This window comes from Medicago sativa, chromosome 1 (genome assembly GCF_051527215.1).
Source record: "Medicago sativa cultivar Bolivia chromosome 1, Bolivia_mono, whole genome shotgun sequence".
NCBI lineage: Eukaryota > Viridiplantae > Streptophyta > Magnoliopsida > Fabales > Fabaceae > Medicago > Medicago sativa.
In genome coordinates this window covers 9,110,337-9,132,507 of record NC_140749.1, presented here as the reverse complement: position 1 = coordinate 9,132,507, position 22,171 = coordinate 9,110,337, and the positions used below count along the sequence as shown (strand labels likewise).

General features: G+C 32.7%; 2 protein-coding genes across 4 annotated transcripts; one reads left to right on the top strand and one right to left on the bottom strand.

Annotated features, from left to right (window-relative positions):
- Positions 1-9,887: 9,887 nt before the first annotated feature.
- Positions 9,888-13,459, bottom strand: LOC146952398 (F-box/FBD/LRR-repeat protein At1g13570-like). 2 transcript variants are annotated; one of them, XM_085739597.1, is made up of 4 exons: positions 12,892-13,459; positions 12,427-12,730; positions 10,828-10,983; positions 9,888-10,331 (listed from the first exon to the last, which is right to left on the bottom strand). In XM_085739597.1, exons 1-4 carry the CDS (start codon positions 13,404-13,406, stop codon positions 10,029-10,031), a joined length of 1,278 nt encoding a protein of 425 aa, XP_085595723.1. In that variant the 5' UTR covers positions 13,407-13,459; the 3' UTR covers positions 9,888-10,028. The 2 variants fall into 2 exon arrangements, with proteins under 2 accessions (XP_085595723.1, XP_085595658.1); XM_085739532.1 differs by having other exon boundaries at positions 12,427-12,705; positions 12,855-13,453.
- Positions 13,460-17,796: 4,337 nt separating this feature from the next.
- LOC146952397 (uncharacterized) lies at positions 17,797-21,912 on the top strand. Of its 2 annotated transcripts, none has more exons than XM_085701473.1 (5): positions 17,797-18,063; positions 18,178-18,273; positions 18,819-18,941; positions 20,447-20,486; positions 21,568-21,912. In XM_085701473.1, the coding sequence occupies exons 1-5, from the start codon at positions 17,941-17,943 to the stop codon at positions 21,639-21,641; spliced, it is 456 nt and encodes a 151-aa protein (XP_085557599.1). In that variant the 5' UTR covers positions 17,797-17,940; the 3' UTR covers positions 21,642-21,912. The 2 variants fall into 2 exon arrangements, 1 of the variants encoding a protein (XP_085557599.1); XR_015006107.1 differs by having other exon boundaries at positions 17,874-18,063; positions 18,819-20,204.
- Positions 21,913-22,171: the final 259 nt, after the last annotated feature.

The window sequence follows — 22,171 nt, the reverse complement described above, 5'->3', positions numbered from 1 at the left end:
TGTTATTTTTGTGATGTTTCTATGCATTTTGTTTACTGGAAAATTTTGTTGGAAATATTATCACATTTTCTTGCATTATTTTTTTGATTTCATGTGAAAAATCTTGTAAAAATTGTCTAACTCCATGTCAAGCTCTTGGTGATTGTTTGTGGGACATGTTGCTTGAAGTTTGTGAGTTTATTGTTACTGTTTGTGTTTAATTTTGTTGCATAATTGTGAATTTTGGTAGGTTACTTAGCTTACAAGTCATTAAGTAGTTAAATAATGTAAATATGCTCCAAATTTGTTTTAAAATGTCAAGTAAATCAAGTAGCCTCAATTCTCATTCCAAAACTTGTTTCTAAACCTTCAAAATGCAATTGGAATGTGAGAATTATAGGTCACTTGGTTCTTGCATTTTATGGACAAATTTTAGCCATGTTTGCACTTATTTTCTATCTTTTATATTCTAGTTTTTCTTTTACTTCACCTCTTTGATATTGCCTTATGCTACTAACCTCTTCATTTCATGTTTCATATTCATCATAAGCATCTCCATTTCATCCCATATTCATTTCTATTTTTCTTGCAACTTAATTTGTACCAAAAGTTAGAATGTAAACACTTAGGAAATTTTGTAATATTCTTTCATGCTTTTAATTTCTTGGCAAAGAGGCCATAGAATGTATCTAGGGTATGATGTAAAGGACAATGGACTCTAAAAATGTACACCGACACAAGCACCGACACATGCACACACATCACTATATAGCTAGAATATGCATGTTTAGATGTATGTTTAGGATTGTATGTTTAGATGAATGCCTAGGATTCATACTTAGAAAAAACCAATTTTCCAAACAAATGTGAACAACTTCACTCAAACCTTTTCCAAATAAACCTTGGGATCCAATATCCCATTGTATTTTCTTTTCCATTTTCTTAATCAAATTTCAATGAAAATAATCAAACTTAGACCACATTTTGCAAATGACTAATTCAACCTCACAATTTCCCAATCTCATGCCCTTGAGGCCTCTTTCTATTCTTCAAATTCCAATTTTCAAACTTAAAATCAACCAACAAAAACAAAAACATTTTTTTGGAAGAGAACTACGGTGGATTTGATCCCTTAAACGGGTACGTAGGCAAGGAACAAGATTCCTTCAATTCAACTAAAATAAAACTCCAAAAACATTCTTCTCCCTCCAATTCTTCACTTAGCAAATTTTAGGTGTAAATAACATTTTCAAATAGCATTTAAAGATAAAGCGCGCGCGTAGAAATTAAAGACGGTTCCTATAGGTTACTATAGTCGTTATGGGTGCCTAACACCTTCCCGTAGCGAAAACAACTCCCGGACCTCGATTCTCAAGGGTTTTGCTTACTTTTTCCCTTCCCAAGAAAAAATAAGATATCACCGGTTTAAAAGGTTCAAACGTAATCAATGTTTGACACCCGAAAACCAAGATAAAACACACCCCAATCTCTCTCATATCTCTCATGTACTCTCCCTCCCCCCCAATGCCTCTTTCTCTCACCCATCTCACTCCTCTCTACGTCTCTCACTCTATCTTATCTAATAATATATAAGATAGAATATTGCAGTAAGTTTTATCTTATTTTGTTTGTGTTGTCAATTGTGCGCCAAACAACGCACATGATAAAAAATTGTCCAACCTTAAAAATTTGTCATGCATTGTTTTGGCCACTACTCACCATATCGATTCAAACAAACTCTTTGTTCTAGTTCGTCATGATTTAGGTGAGTGGTATTCTGGTTTCAATTGCGAATCAATTCTTCAAGCACGTTACACTAATCTTTCAATTTTTATTCTCTTGATACAAACTCAGATTCTTGTAAACACCATTTTTAAACTCATTAATTCCCTTACTCTTCAATCAATTTGTAAAGCTCCTAAAAATTGTTTGACGTTTACGGTGATTCACATGGTAACATCGACTTTATGTTTCTTCTATTTTGCAAACAACCTCTGATGTAACCTGAGTTTTCAATTATTGTTTGAAGCCGATTAGATTTACCAAAGAGGTTTCTATCGTTGTCTCAATATGTCTGAATTTGCTATCAACAAATAATTTGAATAGAGCACAAAGTTCGGCACAAATTTATCATCCTTTTACATTAACTCTTATATTATTTTATTGTAACAATATGCCAATATAAAGGCAATATATGACTTGACCCAAAAAAAATGCTATGAGGTTCTCACTCATATTAAAATTTTCTTACAGGTTCCCAAAAGTTATGGTTGTTGCAAAGACTACATTTGTCCTATTTTTATCTGGTATATTTTGTAATATATCCTCGACCATCTATAAACAACAGATAACTCAGGAAAAAATAGCAACCACCGTTGAGGCAAAGGCTAGATACAATACCCGAGGTTGCAACATGAGATTTGAGGCCATTGAATACCTTTTAGTCGACAAAGAAAGATTCAACGTAAGTAGTTAGTATAATAAATAAATAAGTTTTAGTCATGTATGACATGTGAATAACATATACTCAAAATAGATCCCATGTCTAAATTGCACACAAATGAACATTTTTATCACTACCACAAAAATACACATAAGGAACGCAAGTCAAATAATATTATTTTTGCAAAAAAAATTCCTAGTTTCAAAATGATAGGAATCATCCAAAAATTGTCTTTCATGACTATCAATTTCACCAAATGGAACTAAAAATAAAACAAAGCAGACAAACAAATTAAAAAGAGTAAAATATAGATTCAAACTGCAACATAGGAAATGAATTAATACTTTAGACATGAAAATCCATCAACCATTATTTCTTATTTTGTTTAACTGAGCTAAGAGTAGATACAATATTTATTTTATTCTGCTTTTCTGAAATGATACATCATCATTTCTCATCTGCCAACTAAATGATAGAAAAAGATCAAATTAAACAAAACAATTGAAATAATTCAAAAGAAAAAAAAAGCCATATATCATGTTATTTTGAAGTTCAAAATCATTAAAAAATTATTTAGTATGTGATTGAAAATCACTACTAAGTGAAATTTTCCTTCAAATTAAGTGCGTAATCTACAATCGAATAAAACATTTCAGATAATTTTTCGTCAAATTTGAAATATTCCAAAAATGGGGAGGGTGGAGAAGTGTGTTTTAGAAGCCCTATTCTAATTGTAATTTCCCCATTTAGATGTTGTTCCTAATTGCCAAATGGAAGGAAAAAAAACTAAAATGAGCTTTTGTTATTTTTTTTTCAATCCAATATAGTAGTTTTATGATATTGCCAGAGTTAAATAGGTTTTTGGAACCTATAATATTATTTGTAGTCCTAAAAAAGAGTAATATGTTTACGTTCTTATAAAAAATCTCAACCTAAAGTTTAAATCTTAATATTTCTTCTTCCCGTACTTTTGTGTCATAATTTCTGCTTTCTGGTCGCGGATGGCATCACTCATATGAAAAGGAAAAAAACTAATTGAATATACTACATCCTACGCGATATTTCGTTTGGTTTCAGGAAAACAAAATAAAAACTTTGCCTCGTCTCTAATAGTTCTTATGAATAGCCAACCATTCTACGACGCATGCTGGAATCATTGATGATCATGGGCTAATCAAAAGGTTTGTGAGACATACCCAAAAAACTGTGTACTAAAAAATGAGACTAAAAAGCAAATTATGTAGTGAATAGGTTCAAGTTTTTAAAGGGTTCCAAAAACATGGATTTGAAGAGAATTGAGCAATTTGAATTTTCGGATTATCATTAAATATAGTTATTAGTAACCTAGTGATTACGTTATTTGAATTTGTTAAAAGAAAATTGATATTTTTTCTTTATTTATTTGATCTCGAATTCAAATAAAAATTGAATTTGAAGATATTGTTTTGATGATGCTAGTTAATAGCACGATTTCGTAATGTTTTTTTTTTTTTATGGCAAATTGAGTTAGGAGGGTGTATGTGAATAAGAAATGATCAATGATATGTATGTCAATATGCTTAAATGACTTGTTTAAGGTGACAGAATAAGATCATGAGATAATCATAATCATTAATTGTCTATTAGCAATAACAATGCTACGTATACTTTTGGATAAAAGATTAATGTAGAAGTATATTCACAAACCAAAACCCAAAAAATTCAATTTTCATCCCATTCTATTGCAAGTGTCGCAAATAAATAGGATAAAAAGTGGCACAAAATTGCATTGTGCTTGATTCTCGTAATTAATACTTCTTGTTGCAGAGATGTGTTTACAATTTTCGCTTTTGACGGCCTAGGTATAGCATCCCTGAAATAAAGAAAAAAAATGGTCGAATATACTATGTGACATTTTGTTTTTAAAGGATTTGATGTAAAAAAAATTATTAGTTTCAAGAAACCAATGGGTGTATTGGATTAGGATTCTATGGGATTTTAAAAGACTTTTTAATTATGAAAAAGTCTTGTGGTATTCAAACAAGACTTTTTGCAACTTAAAAAAAGTCTTGTGGTATTCAATCAAGACTCTTTGTCATTTTAAAAAAGTCTTGAGGTATTCAATCAAGACTTTTCATCACTTAAAAAAAGTCTCATGGTATTCAAAATCATTCAAATTTCGAAGGATTGTTTAATAAATTGGATTTTGATGGATTTTGTGGGATTTTGTAGTATAATTTTAACAAGAAAAAGTCTTTCATGAAAAGATGAGATTTCTTGGGATTGTTTTTCATTTAAAAGTTACTATCTCTTTCTTCTCCCTTCTCTCTCCCCCCTCTCTCCTTTCTCTCTTCGTCTCTCTCTCTCTCTCTCTCTCTCTCTCTCTCTCCTCTCTCTCTCACCTCTCTTAGAAAAACTCAAACGACTTCTCTAATTTCAAACACAAAATGAGGGCTGACACAATATTTTTTTTTTGAAAGATTTGTAAGGGCTGTCATAATTTTAAATATGTACAATTGAATTTTGTGGGAATAACATTTTTAACAAATAAAAAATGTGTATGGAGAATAATGTGTTAAGAGTGTTTTTTAGTCCCTTAAAATCTTATAAAATCCATAAAATCCTTAAAATTTTAAAATCAATAGTAAAAGAATTTTTTATTGGTTTTATTTTTCTTTATTCAAACGCTAGAATTTATTTGTTCATTATTTTTATCATTCACACTTGTAAGTTTGTTCTTTTTTTCCCTAAAATTCATTGAATCCTTTAAAATTTTAAAATCCCATAAAATCCTTTGAAATCCTTAAAAGTCAATGTGATAAATCCATTAAAATCTTGAGTGTATAAAGTCTTTTACATAAAAAATCTTTTAAAATCTCACGGAATCAATACAATCTCACACAGTCTTTTAAAATCTTAAAGACTTTTTTTATTAAAATAGTCTTTTAAAATCCTAATCCAATACAACCCCCTAAATTGTATTTTAGTCCTCTACATATTCATATCTCGCAACATTGGTCCATGTTTAGATGACCAATATACCGCATTAATGAATATATAAAGGATTAAATATCTTTTTTCTCCTAATAAAATAATATGATGACTAAACTTGGAAGGTTTCAATTTTAACACATTCATCTTAAAATTCAAAATAAATATTTAAATGACGTTTAAAGAGCCACAAATTGATAGCTAAATGTATTGTAGTCTATTCTTAGTTTTCATTCAACTTTTTTTTAAAAATATAATGCTATAGGTGTTTTTTTAACAAAAAGAGGACAAATTATACGACTGGACCACAGACTTTATAAACAAAAGATTTTTAATTCATTACAACTTGTTTTCTAGTTAAAAAAATCGGAACAACCAATCAGAGAAATTGATAAAAATGAGATTAATACTATTATTGATTGAGAAAAGGAACATAATAGTTTGTTCTCTATCGGAAATGCTTAACAGTACGGAGCCATTTAAACCAAAAACAACGAATGAAATTGATCATGTTTCTTGAATAAAATTTGAGAGAAACATTAATTGTAGAATAAGCAATATTCATGCCACCACATGTACTTTTGAATAGAGGGGGAATTCATTTGTTTATATTGTAGATTGTAGATTAGCCTAGAACTCCACTTGATAAACATTTGAAGGAGCCTTTTTTTTTTTTACAAAAACATTTGAATGCGCCTAACATTAGTTAAAATGAAATCATAAACAGAAATAGTAAAAGATATCATTCTAACATAAATAAAAGGATGAATCTTCTTGTACAAAGAAAAAGGTTGGATCTTGAATATCAAATTCCAAAAAAAAATTACTTCCATTAGTCAAGTTATCAGAAGTACAGTATCAAAATTAATTCTTGATAAAGTATCTTCAACAAATTATGTTATGGAGATCTACATTGAAAATAAAAATCATGATAAAAAAATGATTCCTTCATTGATGATTAATGCATACATGATCGTTGTAAGTGAAAAATTCAATAAAAAAAATGGCTTGAAGATTGAACCAATGCAGCCCATGGTAAAAGATCGATATATCCTTGAGAGTTTTTCATTAAGTTCATGACTATTTTGTAAAACAAATGAGATTAACATTTAGATTAACAATTTTTAAAAAAAAATAATTAGCAAGATGTACACACATAATAATTACAATTCGCTACTCTAGAATGACCAGATCCACCTCATTAGAGCAACATCATGACTTAGATATTTCATTATAAAATGTTTGGTTCGTTGAAAACACATGTTTCTCTGTATCATGCATGCATGGCATTGAAATCAAATGAGGAGATTTCAGTGTCACTGTATAGAAAATTGATAAAGCAATTGCAAAGCATAATTGAGAGGATATTCCAACAAATAAGAGTAAGAATTGTAAGATTGAATTGAGAGGATACAAAGTACAATTATATAGCACCATTGCTGCTACAATTGAGGAGCTGATTAAGGTTCTAGAGAATATGAGATATTATTTGTCAAAAAGAAGGTTAATTTGATTGATGAATTTGTATGAAGGTTAAACGTGTGATATTACAATTGAATTTTGATTGTTGAATTTTGAGTGGGATTATTACAATTATATGGCTAATAATTTCTCACAAAAGATGGTTAATTTGATTGCTGACTTTTGATTTGATTCCAATGGAAATTGAAGATATTATTTTAATAGTGTTAGTCAAACATATGAAGTTTTTTTTTATTGTTTTGATAACAATTGAATGCTAATGATATTATGTGATTTTGTCAAAAAATGATATTATGTGATTTGAAATATGATTCTCATATAATTTGACTTTGAAAACAATTACCCCATTAGTCTACTTAGCATTTCATTAATGATATTGAGAAAACAATGACATTGAGATATGCCACGTGTACTTTTTGAATAGAAAGGGATTGAAATGTTTATATTGTAGATTGACATTTCCATTTTATTTAGGAAATGGATAGGATCTTCACCCCATCCCTACACCACTACGGACACCAGAAAGCATCCTCCACCACAGTGAGCTATCCATCCCCCTTCCTTCAACCTTCCCGTACCGAGCCTTCAAGACTTGATACCATAAGGGACTCGTATTCATGCATACACATGTTCGTCCAACTGTTCTTTTTTATTATGTTAATGTGTATAAATTATGAATAATAATGTTGATTTTTTATTCAAAAATTTGATGTTTGTGTTTTTGCAAAATCGTGACACAATTTAGAATAATGGTGACGTGGTTTGTGAATTTATTTGGAGGTTTCAATTCTTCAAAAATCATGGTGGGACTTTGGAAATTGTGGCGTGATTAGGCCTCTTATTTAGAACTCTTGCAAGATGTGCCTGCATAAAATTGTTACAAATCTATTGATCAAAGGGAGTAACGTTGTGTACGCCTTAGACCATCTCCAATGGTGGTGTATTTACCAATTAAGACACCGTACTTAATAGGTACCCCCATTGGGGAATTTTTTTTTGGAGGGTCTCTTAAGACCCGAGGTCATATTTAAGACCCCCAACTTTAAACGGGACCCGCACGCTTTTAATATTAAAAAATTGAAATGTAGTGATATAAAGTTATTGATAGTTGATTAGTGGGTCCCATTTAAGAACTTTGTGTGAGATCTGGGTTGGAGGGATTGAGTGCTTATTAGGTACTACTATTAAAAAATGATAAAAGAGTGATGTGTACGTGTGGGACCCATTTAAGTACCCAAAAATGAGTGTCTCCATTGTGGATGCTCTTAGGAGCAATTAAGAGTGTATTTATACTTTAAAGGTAGCATTGCATTGATCGATAAAAGATTAAAATGAGGTACACGAGTCCCTTATTTATAGAACTCTTCTGCACTAAACAAACTCTAACTAAATTAAACCTAGCTCATAAGAGCAACTCCAACGCAGGTTGCTTATTGCTTAGGTGGAGGTGAAGGTCCCATCCCTTAAGTTTTGCAGCGTTGGAGGAATGCCAGCTGGAGTTCTTGTTGCTTAATTTTTTGTGTCAGTTGCTTATTTAAGTAATGCAAAAAGTGTGTTGCTTACCATTAAAAAACAATAAATCATGTTCAAATCTCAACAGAATTGATTAAAGGAAAGATGAGAAACAGAAACATGAAGGAAGGGGACTATAGATCCAAAAAAATGAAGTCATGTGTAGCTGCTTCATCTCCAACGTTTGAAAATTTGATTGAAGGACAATGAAAACAAGCTCTGTGTGTGGGTTTTTGCATTGAAGTGGGGAAATAAATTGATTTTGGGATCAACTATATTGGTTTGGATTTAGAGTGGGCGGGGATTGTTTAAGAGAACGAAAAGGAAAATATGAGTGGATTTGAAACCTGGTGTTCCATGGTGATGGGAAAGAAAAATGAAGGGGGGATAGTTCTAGAGAGAAATAAAGGTTGGGTGGATAGAAAGCGGTGGAGGATGTCCAACGAAAATAAAAAAAAAAAATTAAGGTATGTTTGGGTGTATCAAACTTAAGTGAGAATAAAAAAAAATACAATTGGTGGGGTCAATTACAGGTTGCTTATTTTATTTAGCATTGAAGTAAAATTGGTTAAATTACTTAGAGGTTGCTTGAGTGTAATGTGGCAATTTGGACCCACAAAAAATAGATTAAGGAACCAAAATTAGTTCTCCCATTGGAGATGCCCTAACTACCATAAGTAATTGAAACTCAAGTGTACAAATATTTGAAACTAACTTCAAATACTATATCGGGAGCTTGAAGTAAAAAGGCACTAAACAAATACTGAAAGAAAAAAAAAAGTTTGCAGATTCAAGAGCATAATATAAAAGCACATTTTTAGAGTGAATGACCATCATTGTTTTTGTAAAAACATATGTTGTTGAAAAAAACTCAATTATAATTAAAAAAAATCGTGTAACACTATTTGTATGTTAACCATGTGTCTAACCACACTTCTATCACTACAAGAAATTATCAGCTTTGCGACACTTAAGAAAAACTGTCGCAATCGTATACTTGCGACAGTTCGTGCGATCCTTTTTCCAACACAATAGGATCGGAATCTTGTGGTACCTAGTAAGTGGTATACCTAATATACAAAACTGGAATATGTTGAACACTGCAGTAACAAGTTAGTTCAGTTTACAATTACAACAATACATCAATTCAAACTAGACAAATCACATATGCCTAACTTTTCCTTCAACTTGCAAAATAATTCCAACTTCAATGGCTTAATCATAATATACGAAACTGGATTAAAAATTTCCAAATGATCAAGAATAGATGTGTTTTTGTCTTTTCTTTTTTAAGGTATGTGTTTAATGTTCAATGTTGGCATAACCACTCTCACTAACTTGCATCAAATTACCTGCAAATACTTCGTATATCTTACAATTTATTTGTCAGATGGTTGATTGAAGTATAGGATATTTTTTGCCAAATCAGATATTGCAAATGCAAGTAATAATGAATTTGGAAACACCACATCTAAGACATTCATATACAAGACATAAAATATACTTAAAAAATATACTATCAATATAAAAAAGAAAATTACAATTTCAATCGGTCATAGTTTGCAACATCCTCAAAATGCCTAAGTTTACTCCTAAACACCTTAAAAGTCATAATAATGCTCACTGAGGAAAATGAAAAACTTTAGGAAGTGTCTTCCCCACAGTAGATGACTTCAGCTTGTCTTGATGCTCTCTTGAACCGAATTAGTTCTGTCATTACCTCAGTTCTGACGTTTGCGGTAGATGACTTCAGCTTCACGGTCATCTTTTCTAGCACAGGAGAATATAGAAGTAGAAATTTGATAAAATCTAATTCATATTTGGTACCAGAGATACGATCTATACTCACATGTTGCACTCCGAGGGGCATGGATGGCTCCGAAAAGATATCTTCCAAACTATCAGATGCAGGCGTTGAAAGGTCACTCTGCTTCTCATTCTGCGCCTACATGCAATTGTTACAAATTCAAGGATCAGAGGGTGACAGTTTGTATGCATCAGAGAATATATATATATATATATATATATATATATATATATATATATATATATATATATATATATATATATATATATATATATATATATATAGAGCCGATTAAAACTCGAAAGGTAACAATGTGCTGATTGAGAAAAGATGGAAAATGAGGTACACACGTCTCTAATTTATAGGACTCTACTGCACTAATTGTGTAACTAACTCTATCTAAATTGAAAACAATTCATAACTTTTGGTAGAAATCATAATTCACGTTTACAAGTCTTACAAACAAACTTGAAAGAAAAACGGGACGCTAGACAAATGCTTAAAGAAAAAAAGGTTTGAAAATTCTAGAGTTTAATAATTTTATATAAAAACTAAAACAACATGTGCAACATTACAAGTGCAACCAAAAATCAGTATGGAAAGCAAAGTCAAGCAAAATTAAATTAGTACTCACAATTATGTCCAAATTTTGAAGATTAGGTGAACTTCTGAGCAAGCAAAGAACAACAGAAATTTTCTTCAAATCATTGAAGTTTATGGGTGAATGAAAATATCTTAGATTGATACAAGGTGTAGGAAGCATTACTGGCACAATACCTGCAGCCAAATACTGAAGCAAGCAAAACAGGAGAATTACTCTAATCAAAATATAATGTTTTTAAAACAAACAGACAGCATAAGGCAAATCACTTTTAGAGTCAAAACATATCAAGAGTTGCATACACATTATTCTGGTTCATTATAAAATTGTAGGGGGTTTGGGGAACTTATACTGCACTAGGTGAGTCGCTCCTACAATCAAATTCAACATTAATATGAGGACTTGCTTGAGTTTTTGGGAGGTGCGAAGACGAGTTTTTGGGAGGTGCCTTGGAGGGGAGAACTTGCTTTCCGGGACAAATATCCTAGACTTTTCTCTTTATCGACTCAAAAAGAGGCAAATGTGGAGGCATTTTTTGGTAAATTGGGTTTTTACTTGGCGTCGTCCGCTTTTTGTATGGGAGAATGAGTTAGTTCAAGAGGTAATGGAGGATTTGGAAGGTTTTAGGGGGTGTCAAGGGGAGGATACTTGGAGGTGGAGATTGGATTCCGATGGTAGGTTCACGGTGAAGTCGATGTATGTGAAGTTAGAAGGTTTATTGCTTGAGGAGGGTTCTACAACTTTGGAGCAAAGGAAGGTTTTTTCCAGGATTTGGAAGAGTGTGGCTCCATCCAAGGTGGTAGCATTCTCTTGGAAACTCCTTCATAATAGAATTCCAACTAAGGTGAACCTTTCACATTGGCAAGTTTTATCACTGGAAATCTCCCTAAACTGTGTAATGTGTGAGGGGGAACTTGAGACAGCGAACCATTTGATGCTTCATTGTGCTTATGCCATGAAGGTGTGGGATGGTGTCATGACTTGGCTGGGGTTTACTGTTGTGATCCCACAAAATTTATTCTCTCTTTGGGAGTGTTGGGATGGAGTTACGAATAATAAAAAGACCCGGAAAGGATTGAGGATGATTTGGCACGCGGTGGTACTGTGGACTCTTTGGAGGTCTAGAAACGATAGAATTTTTAACAACTTCTGTGAAGTGGAGGAGTTAGGGGAGGATATAAAGATTTTGTCGTGGAGGTGGTTTTTGAATCGGACATATGCACCGGCTTGCTTGTTTTATGAATGACATTGGAACCCAAAAGAGTGTTTGTTAAGATAGGGGAGTTGTGTTAGGCTGCGCTATAGATGTTGAGGCTGGGGTATGCGGTGCCTGCGGTTTTTGGTTTGTTTGCTGTCAGTGGCTTGTATCTGACAGCATCAGCTTCTGTTTTGCTGCAGTGCTGTTTTATTAGTTTGCTGTCTTAGTTTTCGGACTGGTTTTTTTTCTTTTCGGTTTTAGGGTTCAGGCTGGTCGCAGGCCGTCCTTTTGGGGTTTTTCTGGTATGTCGGTAACCTTTGTATGCTGTTTTTTTTTTCTGTCCGCGAGTTTGTGGTGCTCCTTGCACTCGCTCGGCGTTTAATAAATTGGCTGATTTTAAAAAAATAATAATTCAACATTAATAAGATGCTTACCTTTAAAAAATCTTCACAAATGAATATGCTATATATGTGAGGTAGATGAACGAAAAATTTGAGCAAATTGTTAGAGCATCCATGCAATCCAATTTGATTGCTTTTAGAGATCAAAATCACGGATACCATAGCTAATTGAAAAGTGTGGTCAAAGTTGATACTCTCAAATTCATCATATATTTCAAAATCCTTGAGATTTGGTGCATGAATATTAATCTGCGTTACACCATCAATTTTTGTCAATGTCAATTTCTCAAGCAGGGGGCAGCCAGATATCATGTTTTCAAAAGCATCTTGAGTCATTCTAACTAGACAAAGAAAGACTTTTCAAATTCCGGAAGCCTTCAAACGTTGTTGGAGGTTTAAGCCATAAACCATCAATTTCTGTCAATGTCAATTTTTCAAGCAAAGGGGCAGCCAAATATCATGTTATCAAAAGCATCTTGAGTCATTGTAACTTCAAACATAGAAAGATTTTTCAAATTCCGGAAGCCTTCAAACGTTGTTGGAGGTTTAAGCCAACATGAATTCAGATCTAAATGTTGTAAACCTTGGCAAGAGAATAAGGATGAAGGTATCTTATAGTATTGATCAAAACTAATGTCCAACACAAGCTCTTTAATATACCTTCCGGTTAGATGAAGAATCCACCGATCAATATCAGCCATAGAGTTCACACCAATAGTGAGATGCTGATAGGAGTCTGAGACCTCAAACTTGTTGATTGGCCCAGAATGAAGAAAAAGTACATGATCAACAATTCTTAAAGACTTGCTCTCAATAACTGAAGGGTCTTTGGAAGTTTCAGTAGATACACATCGACCATCAAACACAAGATCTGGTAGAGTGGACCATTTCTTCGTCCAATTGCTCGATAAAACCCTTGTTCTTACTGCTTCCTTAATTGACAAGTGTGAGAGAATCTGTTCTATAAGATGATCTGGTAAGCAACTATTTCTGTCGGACTCCACGTCTATCATCTTTAGGCACTTTGATGGTTTTCTTCCCTTTAGATAGATAGATTCAGATTCAAACAAAGGGTGCACACGTGAACCAGAAAACAAAATAGGTTAGTGTATGTGTATGTATCTATGTATGCATACAAGAATTTTAATTAGGTCCACGTGAAAGAGAACCTTGAAACTCAAAGTAATGTAACTTCTTTAAATAAATGAAAATAGCATAGCTATTAAATCTTCTGAAATCAAATTATAAAATGGTGGTATAGCAGTGTATATGAATCCTAATTTTTTTTTGTTACAATATATGAATCCTAATTTAAACCATGTATTCCATTAAAAGCCCAGTTTCAAGCAATGGAAGTAAAAAAATTCATTCATAATAGAATGGAATGCATGTTATATCACACAAGAAAATGTTGTTCGAGGAAAAGGAAAAGTGCAAGAAGCGATGCTCGCAGCCAAGGTTTTAAATAACAGTCACGGTAAGGTTTCGTGATTTCGACTGTTACAGGTGCTACGTTACAGTCGTCACGGTGGTAATGGTAGTAGTATGTATATAAGTAAAATGGGTTTACATGTACATACTTTTAAGTGATGTGGCCATTCTTAAATTTTAAACTACGTTAGCTTGTATATACCTAGATTAAGTTTTAGTGTACATACTTATACTTAATTTACCTTAACCAGAGGTTAACAGTTTGTACATGTTTAAATTAATAAGTTTAAGAGTACATACCTAAACTTAAAGCAATGAAGAATTGAAATTGATTCAAAAGATAAGAAATTACCATGTCGAATGCATTGCATTGCATTGCATATTAACTGGGAAATATCGAATGACCAACCAAAGTGAAAGGAACGCAGAAAAGAAGGGTTTAGGGTTCACGCACATAAATTAATGTTTAAATTCTGGAATTTAGGCTCCTATACTAGTTATTTATAAAGATGAAGATCTTTTTTTTTCAAAAAATATAAGTAAAAAATATTTTATAAGATTTTTGTACAGATATTTTTTTTTTAATAAGATTGGTAGAATATTCTCCCAAAAAAATAGAAATTTTTTATAAAACATTTTAAATATGAATTGTTATGTTTTTGGTTTTTAAAAATTCATGTTTTCTTAAAAAAAAATCTAATTTTATTTTGGAGAGATTGTCATAATATTCTACACATTTCTGAAAAATTTCATTAAAAAATATAAATGTTACATGAGTTGACTAAAAATTAGAGACAAAAAATAGTGACGGAAAATTTTTGAAGGACTAAAAGTCTAACAAATTTTTTAAAGGGACTAAAACGAAAAATTAATATACTTATAGGAACCAAAAACATATTTAACCCTAAATTTTTTATGCAAATATGTTTTTTTATTTTATAAATATAAGGAATTGAAAGTTTTGAGAGCTTTGGCATATGATTATATCAACCAACACAAGCTTGATGTTGGGGATATGAAATAGGTCGTTATTGGTTAGCTGAAAAGAGTAAAGGGTTGCAAGATGTGGAAGATGTGGTCTGGTGGCGAATAAATTGTCATGATAATCAGGGATGTTGCGTTTGATAACACATGCATAGGGTATGAAGCGCAAAGACTTCGATATTATAGGCTCACAAAGATAGGTGGAGAAAACTAGTAAGTTGAGACTCACAACAATGAGTCCTTAGTATAAGCTGGCTAGAGATATGGTTAGGATGACCATTGTTGCACCTATAAGATATAATTATGCTATTATGCTAACTTTATTTGTTATGCTCTATATGTGGTTGAATGGTAGCTATACTTGGAACCAAAGACCTTTAAGGAGACAATTGAGAGCAATGAAAGCAAAGAGTGGTTGAAGGTAATGAATGAGAAAATGCTTTCATTGGAGAATAATCAAACTTGAAAACTTGTGGGGCTACCTAAAAATCAATGGGTGGTTGGATACAAGCGGACCTTCAAGAAGAATGAAGGTATTTCGCGAATTGAGGGTTCACGTTATCAATTAAGACTTATGGCAAAAAGTTGCACTCAAGTTGAGGGGATCTACTACAACAAGATCTTCTCATTGGTGGTAAAGCATCGTTGCATAAAGGTAATTATGGCTATTGTGAATCAATATAATCTTGAGTTGAAACAAATGAATGTGAAGATTGCATTCTCACATGATTACCTTGTAAAGGAAATCTATATGGAGCAACTAGATGGTTTTGTGGAGGACAATTCTAAGATGTGTCTTTTGAAGAAATCTTTGTATGGGTTGAATCAAATCCCAAGGCAATGATATCTAATATCTTTGGTTTGATGACATTCTTGTGAAAACCGGTTACGTGGGTATTTGGTATGATTATTGTGTTTACAATTGAAGAGGAATGATAAACTCATGCTCGACCTACTTCTATATGTGGACAATATCTTGATGGCAAGTTATAACATGGAGGAGATCAAAAATCTCATAGGGATATTAAACGATGAATTTGAAATGAAGGATATTGATGCAACAAAGAGGATTCTTGGAATGGATATCATTGGATAATGGTTAATATGTGAATTGCTATTTTCTCAATATGGTTACTTGAAAGTTGTGGGACAGTTTAGGATGAGTGGTTATAAAAATGCTAGCACTCCTTTGGTTCATCACACAAAAAACTTGAAAGTTACTGATAAGGATTAAACTTGAAAGTTCATCATTTTGCACTTACCTTTTTAATTGCTCAATCAACAACATAATGACATCAAAGAGGTTAGGAGACATCTCACTTAGGTTGGCACCCCTTAGAACCTCTAATTCTATTCCAAATGCTCACATGAATTATTAAAAAAATGGGGGAAAATATATCTGCAAACGGGGGGGAGGGGGATCAACAAAAAAAAAATTAGGAAGATTATATCGATTCCTAAAAGGTCTTTAGAAAGGTTGTGGTAAAACGTCCTACCAAGTAAAACCCATAGACTCATGACTCAAAGCATCGAACTTGTCCACACAAGTATTACACTCCATGTAGAGATAGGAAAAATAGAAGAATCATACTCAAAGCCAAGACAATTCTTCCAACGATTGCGAAGGCCCCAAGGCACAATATCATGTGATTTCAAAGCATGAATAGCTAATTGAGAGTCACTCTCAATCTTGGCTTTGTTTGGATGCAGAAAGGAAAGAAAGTAAAAGGAAAGAATGTTTAAGGAATGAAAGTGAGTGGAATGAGAGTAAAAAGTAAGATGATTTTTTAGTTATTTGGTATGAGTGATAGTGAAAAGAAAGTGTAAGGAAAAAAAGATGTGAATGTTTGTAAAAAGACAAAAATAACCACAAAAAGTTATAATAAAGGTGGGACCAAAATGATGGAGTTGGAAATAAAAAAATGGATCTTTACGTCTTTTCATTGCAAAACACACATTCATCCCACTTTCTTCCCAAAAGAGGGGATTGTTTTTGCACGTGGGGCCCACCAAAAAGTAACTTTCTTTCCCTTCTGGCATTTTAATCCAAACTATGGAAAGAAACAATATCAGCTATCTTTCCCTCCTCATACAATCTTTCCTTAGTGTTTCTTGGTTACCAAACAGCCCCTAAGGTGGGTCTAACCATTACATTATCATGCGCATGCTTAATAGCAATCATAATTCTTAACAACTCTGCATGCGTGACAGAAAAAAATGCAACCTGTTAGAGAAGTCATTCATAAAAACGAAGTAAACTATGCAAATATAAAAAATTTATCTTTTTTAAAAACTAATTATAAATTTGATTTTTTTTTGTTCTCCTAAAAAATTGATTTTTTTAAAGAATGTGTCATAAAAAACACCATGATTATTGAATTTATCGCTGGATAGAATGCCTATAATTGAGGCAAGTTAGCACAATAAAAAACAAACAAAGGGGCACGTAAGTGTTCCAACTTCCAAGGTCTAAACAATGGTGAAGGATAAAATTGGTGGGGGCCAACTATAACATGAGTTGATTTTTCAGAAGTATATGTTGGGTCCAACTTGGGCTCATAATTTCGAATTAGAAATTGAGCACGAAAATAAAATCTTTTAAATAAAATAAAAAAACACTCTAATGATAATCATTTTCAAAATAAACAAGGGTAATAAACATTTTGATATCTGAATATTGTAATGTGTAAGCATAATAGTCTCTTAATATATTAAAATAGTTCTTGATTATATATTTCGTTAGTCAAAATAATCTTTGACATTAACGAATAGCTATAATAATATTTCAATATATCAAAATTTTAAAATAGTCGTTGATTGTATCATTCGTTAATCAAAATAGTTTTCAATATTAGAATACTTCATTAATATTATCATATTAGTGTTTTAATATACCTAACTTATTGTCGTATCAATTCTATTTTGTTCCGACCAAAATGTTAATTGCCCCATATAAATAATCTACTTCCTTTTGTCAAAAAAATAAATAATAATCTACTTCCAAAATAAAAACTTCATTATTTTAGGAAATTCGAAATTTTCTTGGCTCCTAATTTTTTTTTTTTTTTTTTTTTAAATCGTAGTAATAATTTTTGATCTCGCATTTGGAAGTTTGAAGCTTTTGAGAAGCAAATGGGGAATGAATACAATGAAGCAACCGACGGACTTGTGAAACTATTCAGAAAAGCAAATCACGATCTTGATATCGTTCAACACCGTCTTCAAACTGAATTTCAACAGCAGTACCCTGAAAATGTAAGTAATAAACCCCCCCATATTACACTTTTCACCCCCTTTTTTCATTTTTCTTCAATTCCTGTGATAATTGGTACCTTTTTTGTGCTTAACACTGATATTGGTTTTCTGCAGGCAAACCCTATGAAGCTTGTTTCTAGGATCAAAAAGATACAAGAAGAGATTTCAATTTTGAAGGGGCAGTGTCATGAGCTTCTTGCTGCTAAGCAGGTGATTGATTTGCTTGCTGTTGTTATAAATATAACACTGACACTTTAGATTGAAGACGTGTTTGGTGTTTGACGTATATGTTTATTTTTTGTCACTTTTGAGTAAACCACTGAATTCGACATGGTTTTCTATGACACTCTCAATTCAAACGGGTTCTTGAGATTATGAATGTTCCACAAATGTCACTGACTCTGTCAAATTTTACTCATATCAGTCCTTCTGAGAGTGCGGGACCAAATTTGATAGTAATGTTATGGACTAAATTGATAGTAAGTTGTTAAATATATAGACCAAATTGATAATAAGTGGTTAAATATAGGGATCAACTTGACAATTTAATGGAGTCAGAGACCTTTTTAAAATATTCATAGTCACAGGGACCTATTCGACAGTGGCCTACAATGTCAGGGACTAATTTGGTGGTTTGCTCGTAGTTCATAGCTACAAAGTTTTTTTGATTATTTTTGTAATAATATTCATATGTTAGTGTGAGATGGGGATAAGATCTAGGTTTTGAAGTATTGTTTGCTTGTTGAGCTGTGCAGGATTTGATTGATAAAGCTCAGACAGTTCTTGTTGAGAATAGAAATTTAGTGCAGCGTATGCAATCATCTGTGGGAATCCCCGTTACTAGTGAAGATGATGATGCATTCACTAACTTCAAACAGGTTATTGTGTTTGTCTTTATTTTAATCTTTTTAAACAGTTTGAATGATATCCTATAGCTGAATGTGTGTTCTTTGATGTGCCTTTTTTGTGTGTGGCATTTCATAGTGCCTTTACTCATTTATGTATGCATAATGATTCATGTTGGTTATACCAAAATAATCTTTTGATCCTTTAAACAAACAAAACTCTATAAGATGTTTGTAAGTTGTCTAATTTATAAGTTATTTGGGGAGCATTTGTGAATAAGTTGAAAATGCAAAAAGAAGAGGTGGGACATGTCATACGGTTAGCTATTGTTTTGTCTTTGTGGTTAATGCAACATAAGATTATCGTTCAAGAAGGTGTCGCTGACTGCACCACAATTATTAATTAGATTAAAATGTTGTCGTGGGGATGGTTTATTGGTAGAGAAGGAAGGAAAACGAGTTGTTTATTTTATGATTGGTGGTCAAATTCGATAGCGTGTATGCTTTATTTGTAATTGTGATCACTATGCATTTGGTGATCTTTGATGTAAAGGGTTGGCGTATAAATTTTGCTTAGAAAAAAAGCTGAAAACGACTTATGGATTTTCTGTAAGTTATTCTAAACACTTCTGCAATTGTTTGTCTCGACTCGTGAGTTAAGTTTTAATAGGCTCTTCCGAATCTCTCCTAAGTATTTATCAGTCAAAATCAAGATGCAGTCTCTTCTATTATGGAGGATAGCCAAGTGAAGAGTGATGGTAACTTTTGCTTGAAACTTTTGCTATTCTCAAAGGTTGCCATTTTCAAAGAGGTGTTTTAAGTCTTTAACCCTCTTGCCAGCAAACAACCAATATAAATCAAAATATGGAGCGTTGTAAGTATTTAACCAAGCTTGGGTACCTTTCACATTGCTTTGCCAACATAGGGAAGGGGAACCTGTTCCCATATTGGATGAGATATAACTTGAAAATATCTTTATAAGTGGGAGACATCCCTCACATTAGAAGCCAGTTTGTAGGGCTCAAATTTTAAAATAGTATTAAAGCTTATCCAAGATCTGATGGGCAACCCACTATCAATTTCAAGCTACTCGGGCCATGCTGCAAATGTTCAGTCCTAGGCGTGAGGGGTGCGTTGAGAGTTCCTCATTGGATGACATATGGCCTAAAAGTATGTTTATAAGTGGGAGGTATTCCTCGCCTTACAAGCTGCCGGTTTTGTATGGTTGATTTAAGTCCAACCAAATACTAAGAGGTCCTGTTGGTTTTTAGTTGGCAGAACGTGGGAAGGGAGAAGGTAAAATACAGAGGATGCATTAAAACATTATCAACTAGAGTAATAGCTCAAACTGGAAAAGAATATGATTAGTTTTTCATGTTCTTATATTTATTTTTTTTTTTTTTTGTTATACCAAGCATTTGCAAAGTGATTTTCATCCCAAATTTTGTATCTCTCAACTTTTCACATAGTCAATCAAGTAGATCTTAGTCAACCAAGTAATTGCAATGGTTTTCACACAATTTTAACTGATTGTGCAGGTGATTGATGAATGGACTGATCAAATAAGATCAAAAACTGGTGAGCAGTTTTACGGACTTTTTGGTTTGCCAATTGTCCATGCACATGCTGTACATTTGACAATGACAACCTTATTTAATTGATACTAGCATGTAAATCATCATTCTGGATTAGCAAAATTTTCTGGCTATTAAAACAGAGGTTTGGAATGTGTATTTTATGCTAGAAAGAGATAACAACAGATTATGGTTTGGTCCCCTTTTTTTACTCTCCTAGAAACTAATCCACTTGGGTTGGCCTAGTGGTGTTGGCTTGAGATCTTGGAGTGTGCTCTTCTCAAGGTCTCAAGTTCGATTCTTAAAAACTATCCTAGAAGTTGGAATATTTTTGTTATTTATTACTCTAGTTGGTGGTCTTTTTACATTTTTGTCTTCATCTCCTTTTTCTCCTCTTTGCTTTTGTTTGTGTAATTTAATTTCTTAAGTAGATGCATTAGTTAGTCATAAGGTCTGTAGGAGTGCTTAGGGCTCGATTCCTTCAATGAAGAGAGGAGAGTGGAGTTTAGATAGACACAGTTTTGTCAAATTGCAGTTATAGTGGCTCGGCAGTGTTGTGGAATTTGAACAAAACAAAACAAATCGCTATTGTTCCGCGTCACCCTGTTTAGTATAAAGTGTTGTCAAATAGCGGCTAAAGCAGTGCTCAACCCTCTAGTGTTGAGGAATTTGAACAAACTGCTATTTTCCACGTTCCACGATTGACAACACTTGATGTGAAGAGTGTAATAACAGAATATGAGGACAAATAAAGTATGCATGTCCTGTTTATCTGGCGGCGCTATAGCATAGCAGAATTTGAACAAATTGCTAATTTTCCACGATACAATATGTAATACAAAGTGTGGTCAAATAGCGGCTATAGTGCTGTAGCGGCTATTTGCTAGTAGATTTTAACAAACAGTTATTTTCTTCCATCCGTGATTAACAACACTGGTTCACTACTAGATTAAAGTTAGGTAATAATGCTCACCGTGCTGTCTTCATGTCGCTGCATGGTGTCTTCCATCCTTTTCATTTGTATACCATTTCTAGAATTCAGAAATGCAGAAAATAACTGTCGCTGTAAATGTGTTTTGATGCAGGAAATGAACCACAAGATTCTGATTCTGGAGATCTCAACAAACTACTCTTTTCAGCTATAGTTCAAAGTAATTGAACTGCTATCCAGACAACCAAAAAATCATGTATGTTACAGTTTTAGTTCAGTTCCTAGGGTTTTATCAGATATATACGGCAGACTTGTAATGTAGTACAAATAGAACTTTGCCGTGTATTGGTTATTCTTCTTATAAGATGTATGTGAGTGTTTCGATCTGTGTTGGAGAAACAAACACACAATACCATTGAAGCTACATATTGTAGCTTTCATAGCGAAAACTATTTGGACATGATTCAAAATATGATAGTAGCTGTTTTGGGTTCTCTAACTTGTGTGCTTCTGCTGTGGAAGGGATAGTAGAAAACAAGTCGAATTGTGTGCACACAGAAACAGTATGGTAGGAACAAAAATAGCATCAACCATTGTGGTGAGCAAGATAGAACATCCATAACATGTGTAACATACTGGAAAGTTAATTCAGGAGAACCGAGTGTTATGACTTCATAAATGTCATATTTACACGAGGAAGGAAATATCATGAGAAAATACTGCTGCAAGCTGCATTTTGTGAAGGAATGACATGAGTG

What these genes read in the sequence shown, in the direction of transcription:
- LOC146952397 (XM_085701473.1), top strand. Translation starts at nt 17,941, where the DNA reads ATGGGGAATGAATACAATGAAGCAACCGACGGACTTGTGAAACTATTC. An exon ending in AACAGCAGTACCCTGAAAAT is followed by an intron (nt 18,064 to 18,177) that starts GTAAGTAATAAA and finishes GGTTTTCTGCAG; the next exon opens with GCAAACCCTATGAAGCTTGT. An exon ending in AGCTTCTTGCTGCTAAGCAG is followed by an intron (nt 18,274 to 18,818) that starts GTGATTGATTTG and finishes TGAGCTGTGCAG; the next exon opens with GATTTGATTGATAAAGCTCA.
- LOC146952398 (XM_085739532.1), bottom strand. Translation starts at nt 13,406, where the DNA reads ATGATAGACGTGGAGTCCGACAGAAATAGTTGCTTACCAGATCATCTT. An exon ending in CTCAAGATGCTTTTGATAAC is followed by an intron (nt 12,706 to 12,854) that starts ATGATATTTGGC and finishes GCTTTTGAAAAC; the next exon opens with ATGATATCTGGCTGCCCCCT. An exon ending in TTCAAAATTTGGACATAATT is followed by an intron (nt 10,332 to 10,827) that starts GTGAGTACTAAT and finishes AATTGCATGTAG; the next exon opens with GCGCAGAATGAGAAGCAGAG.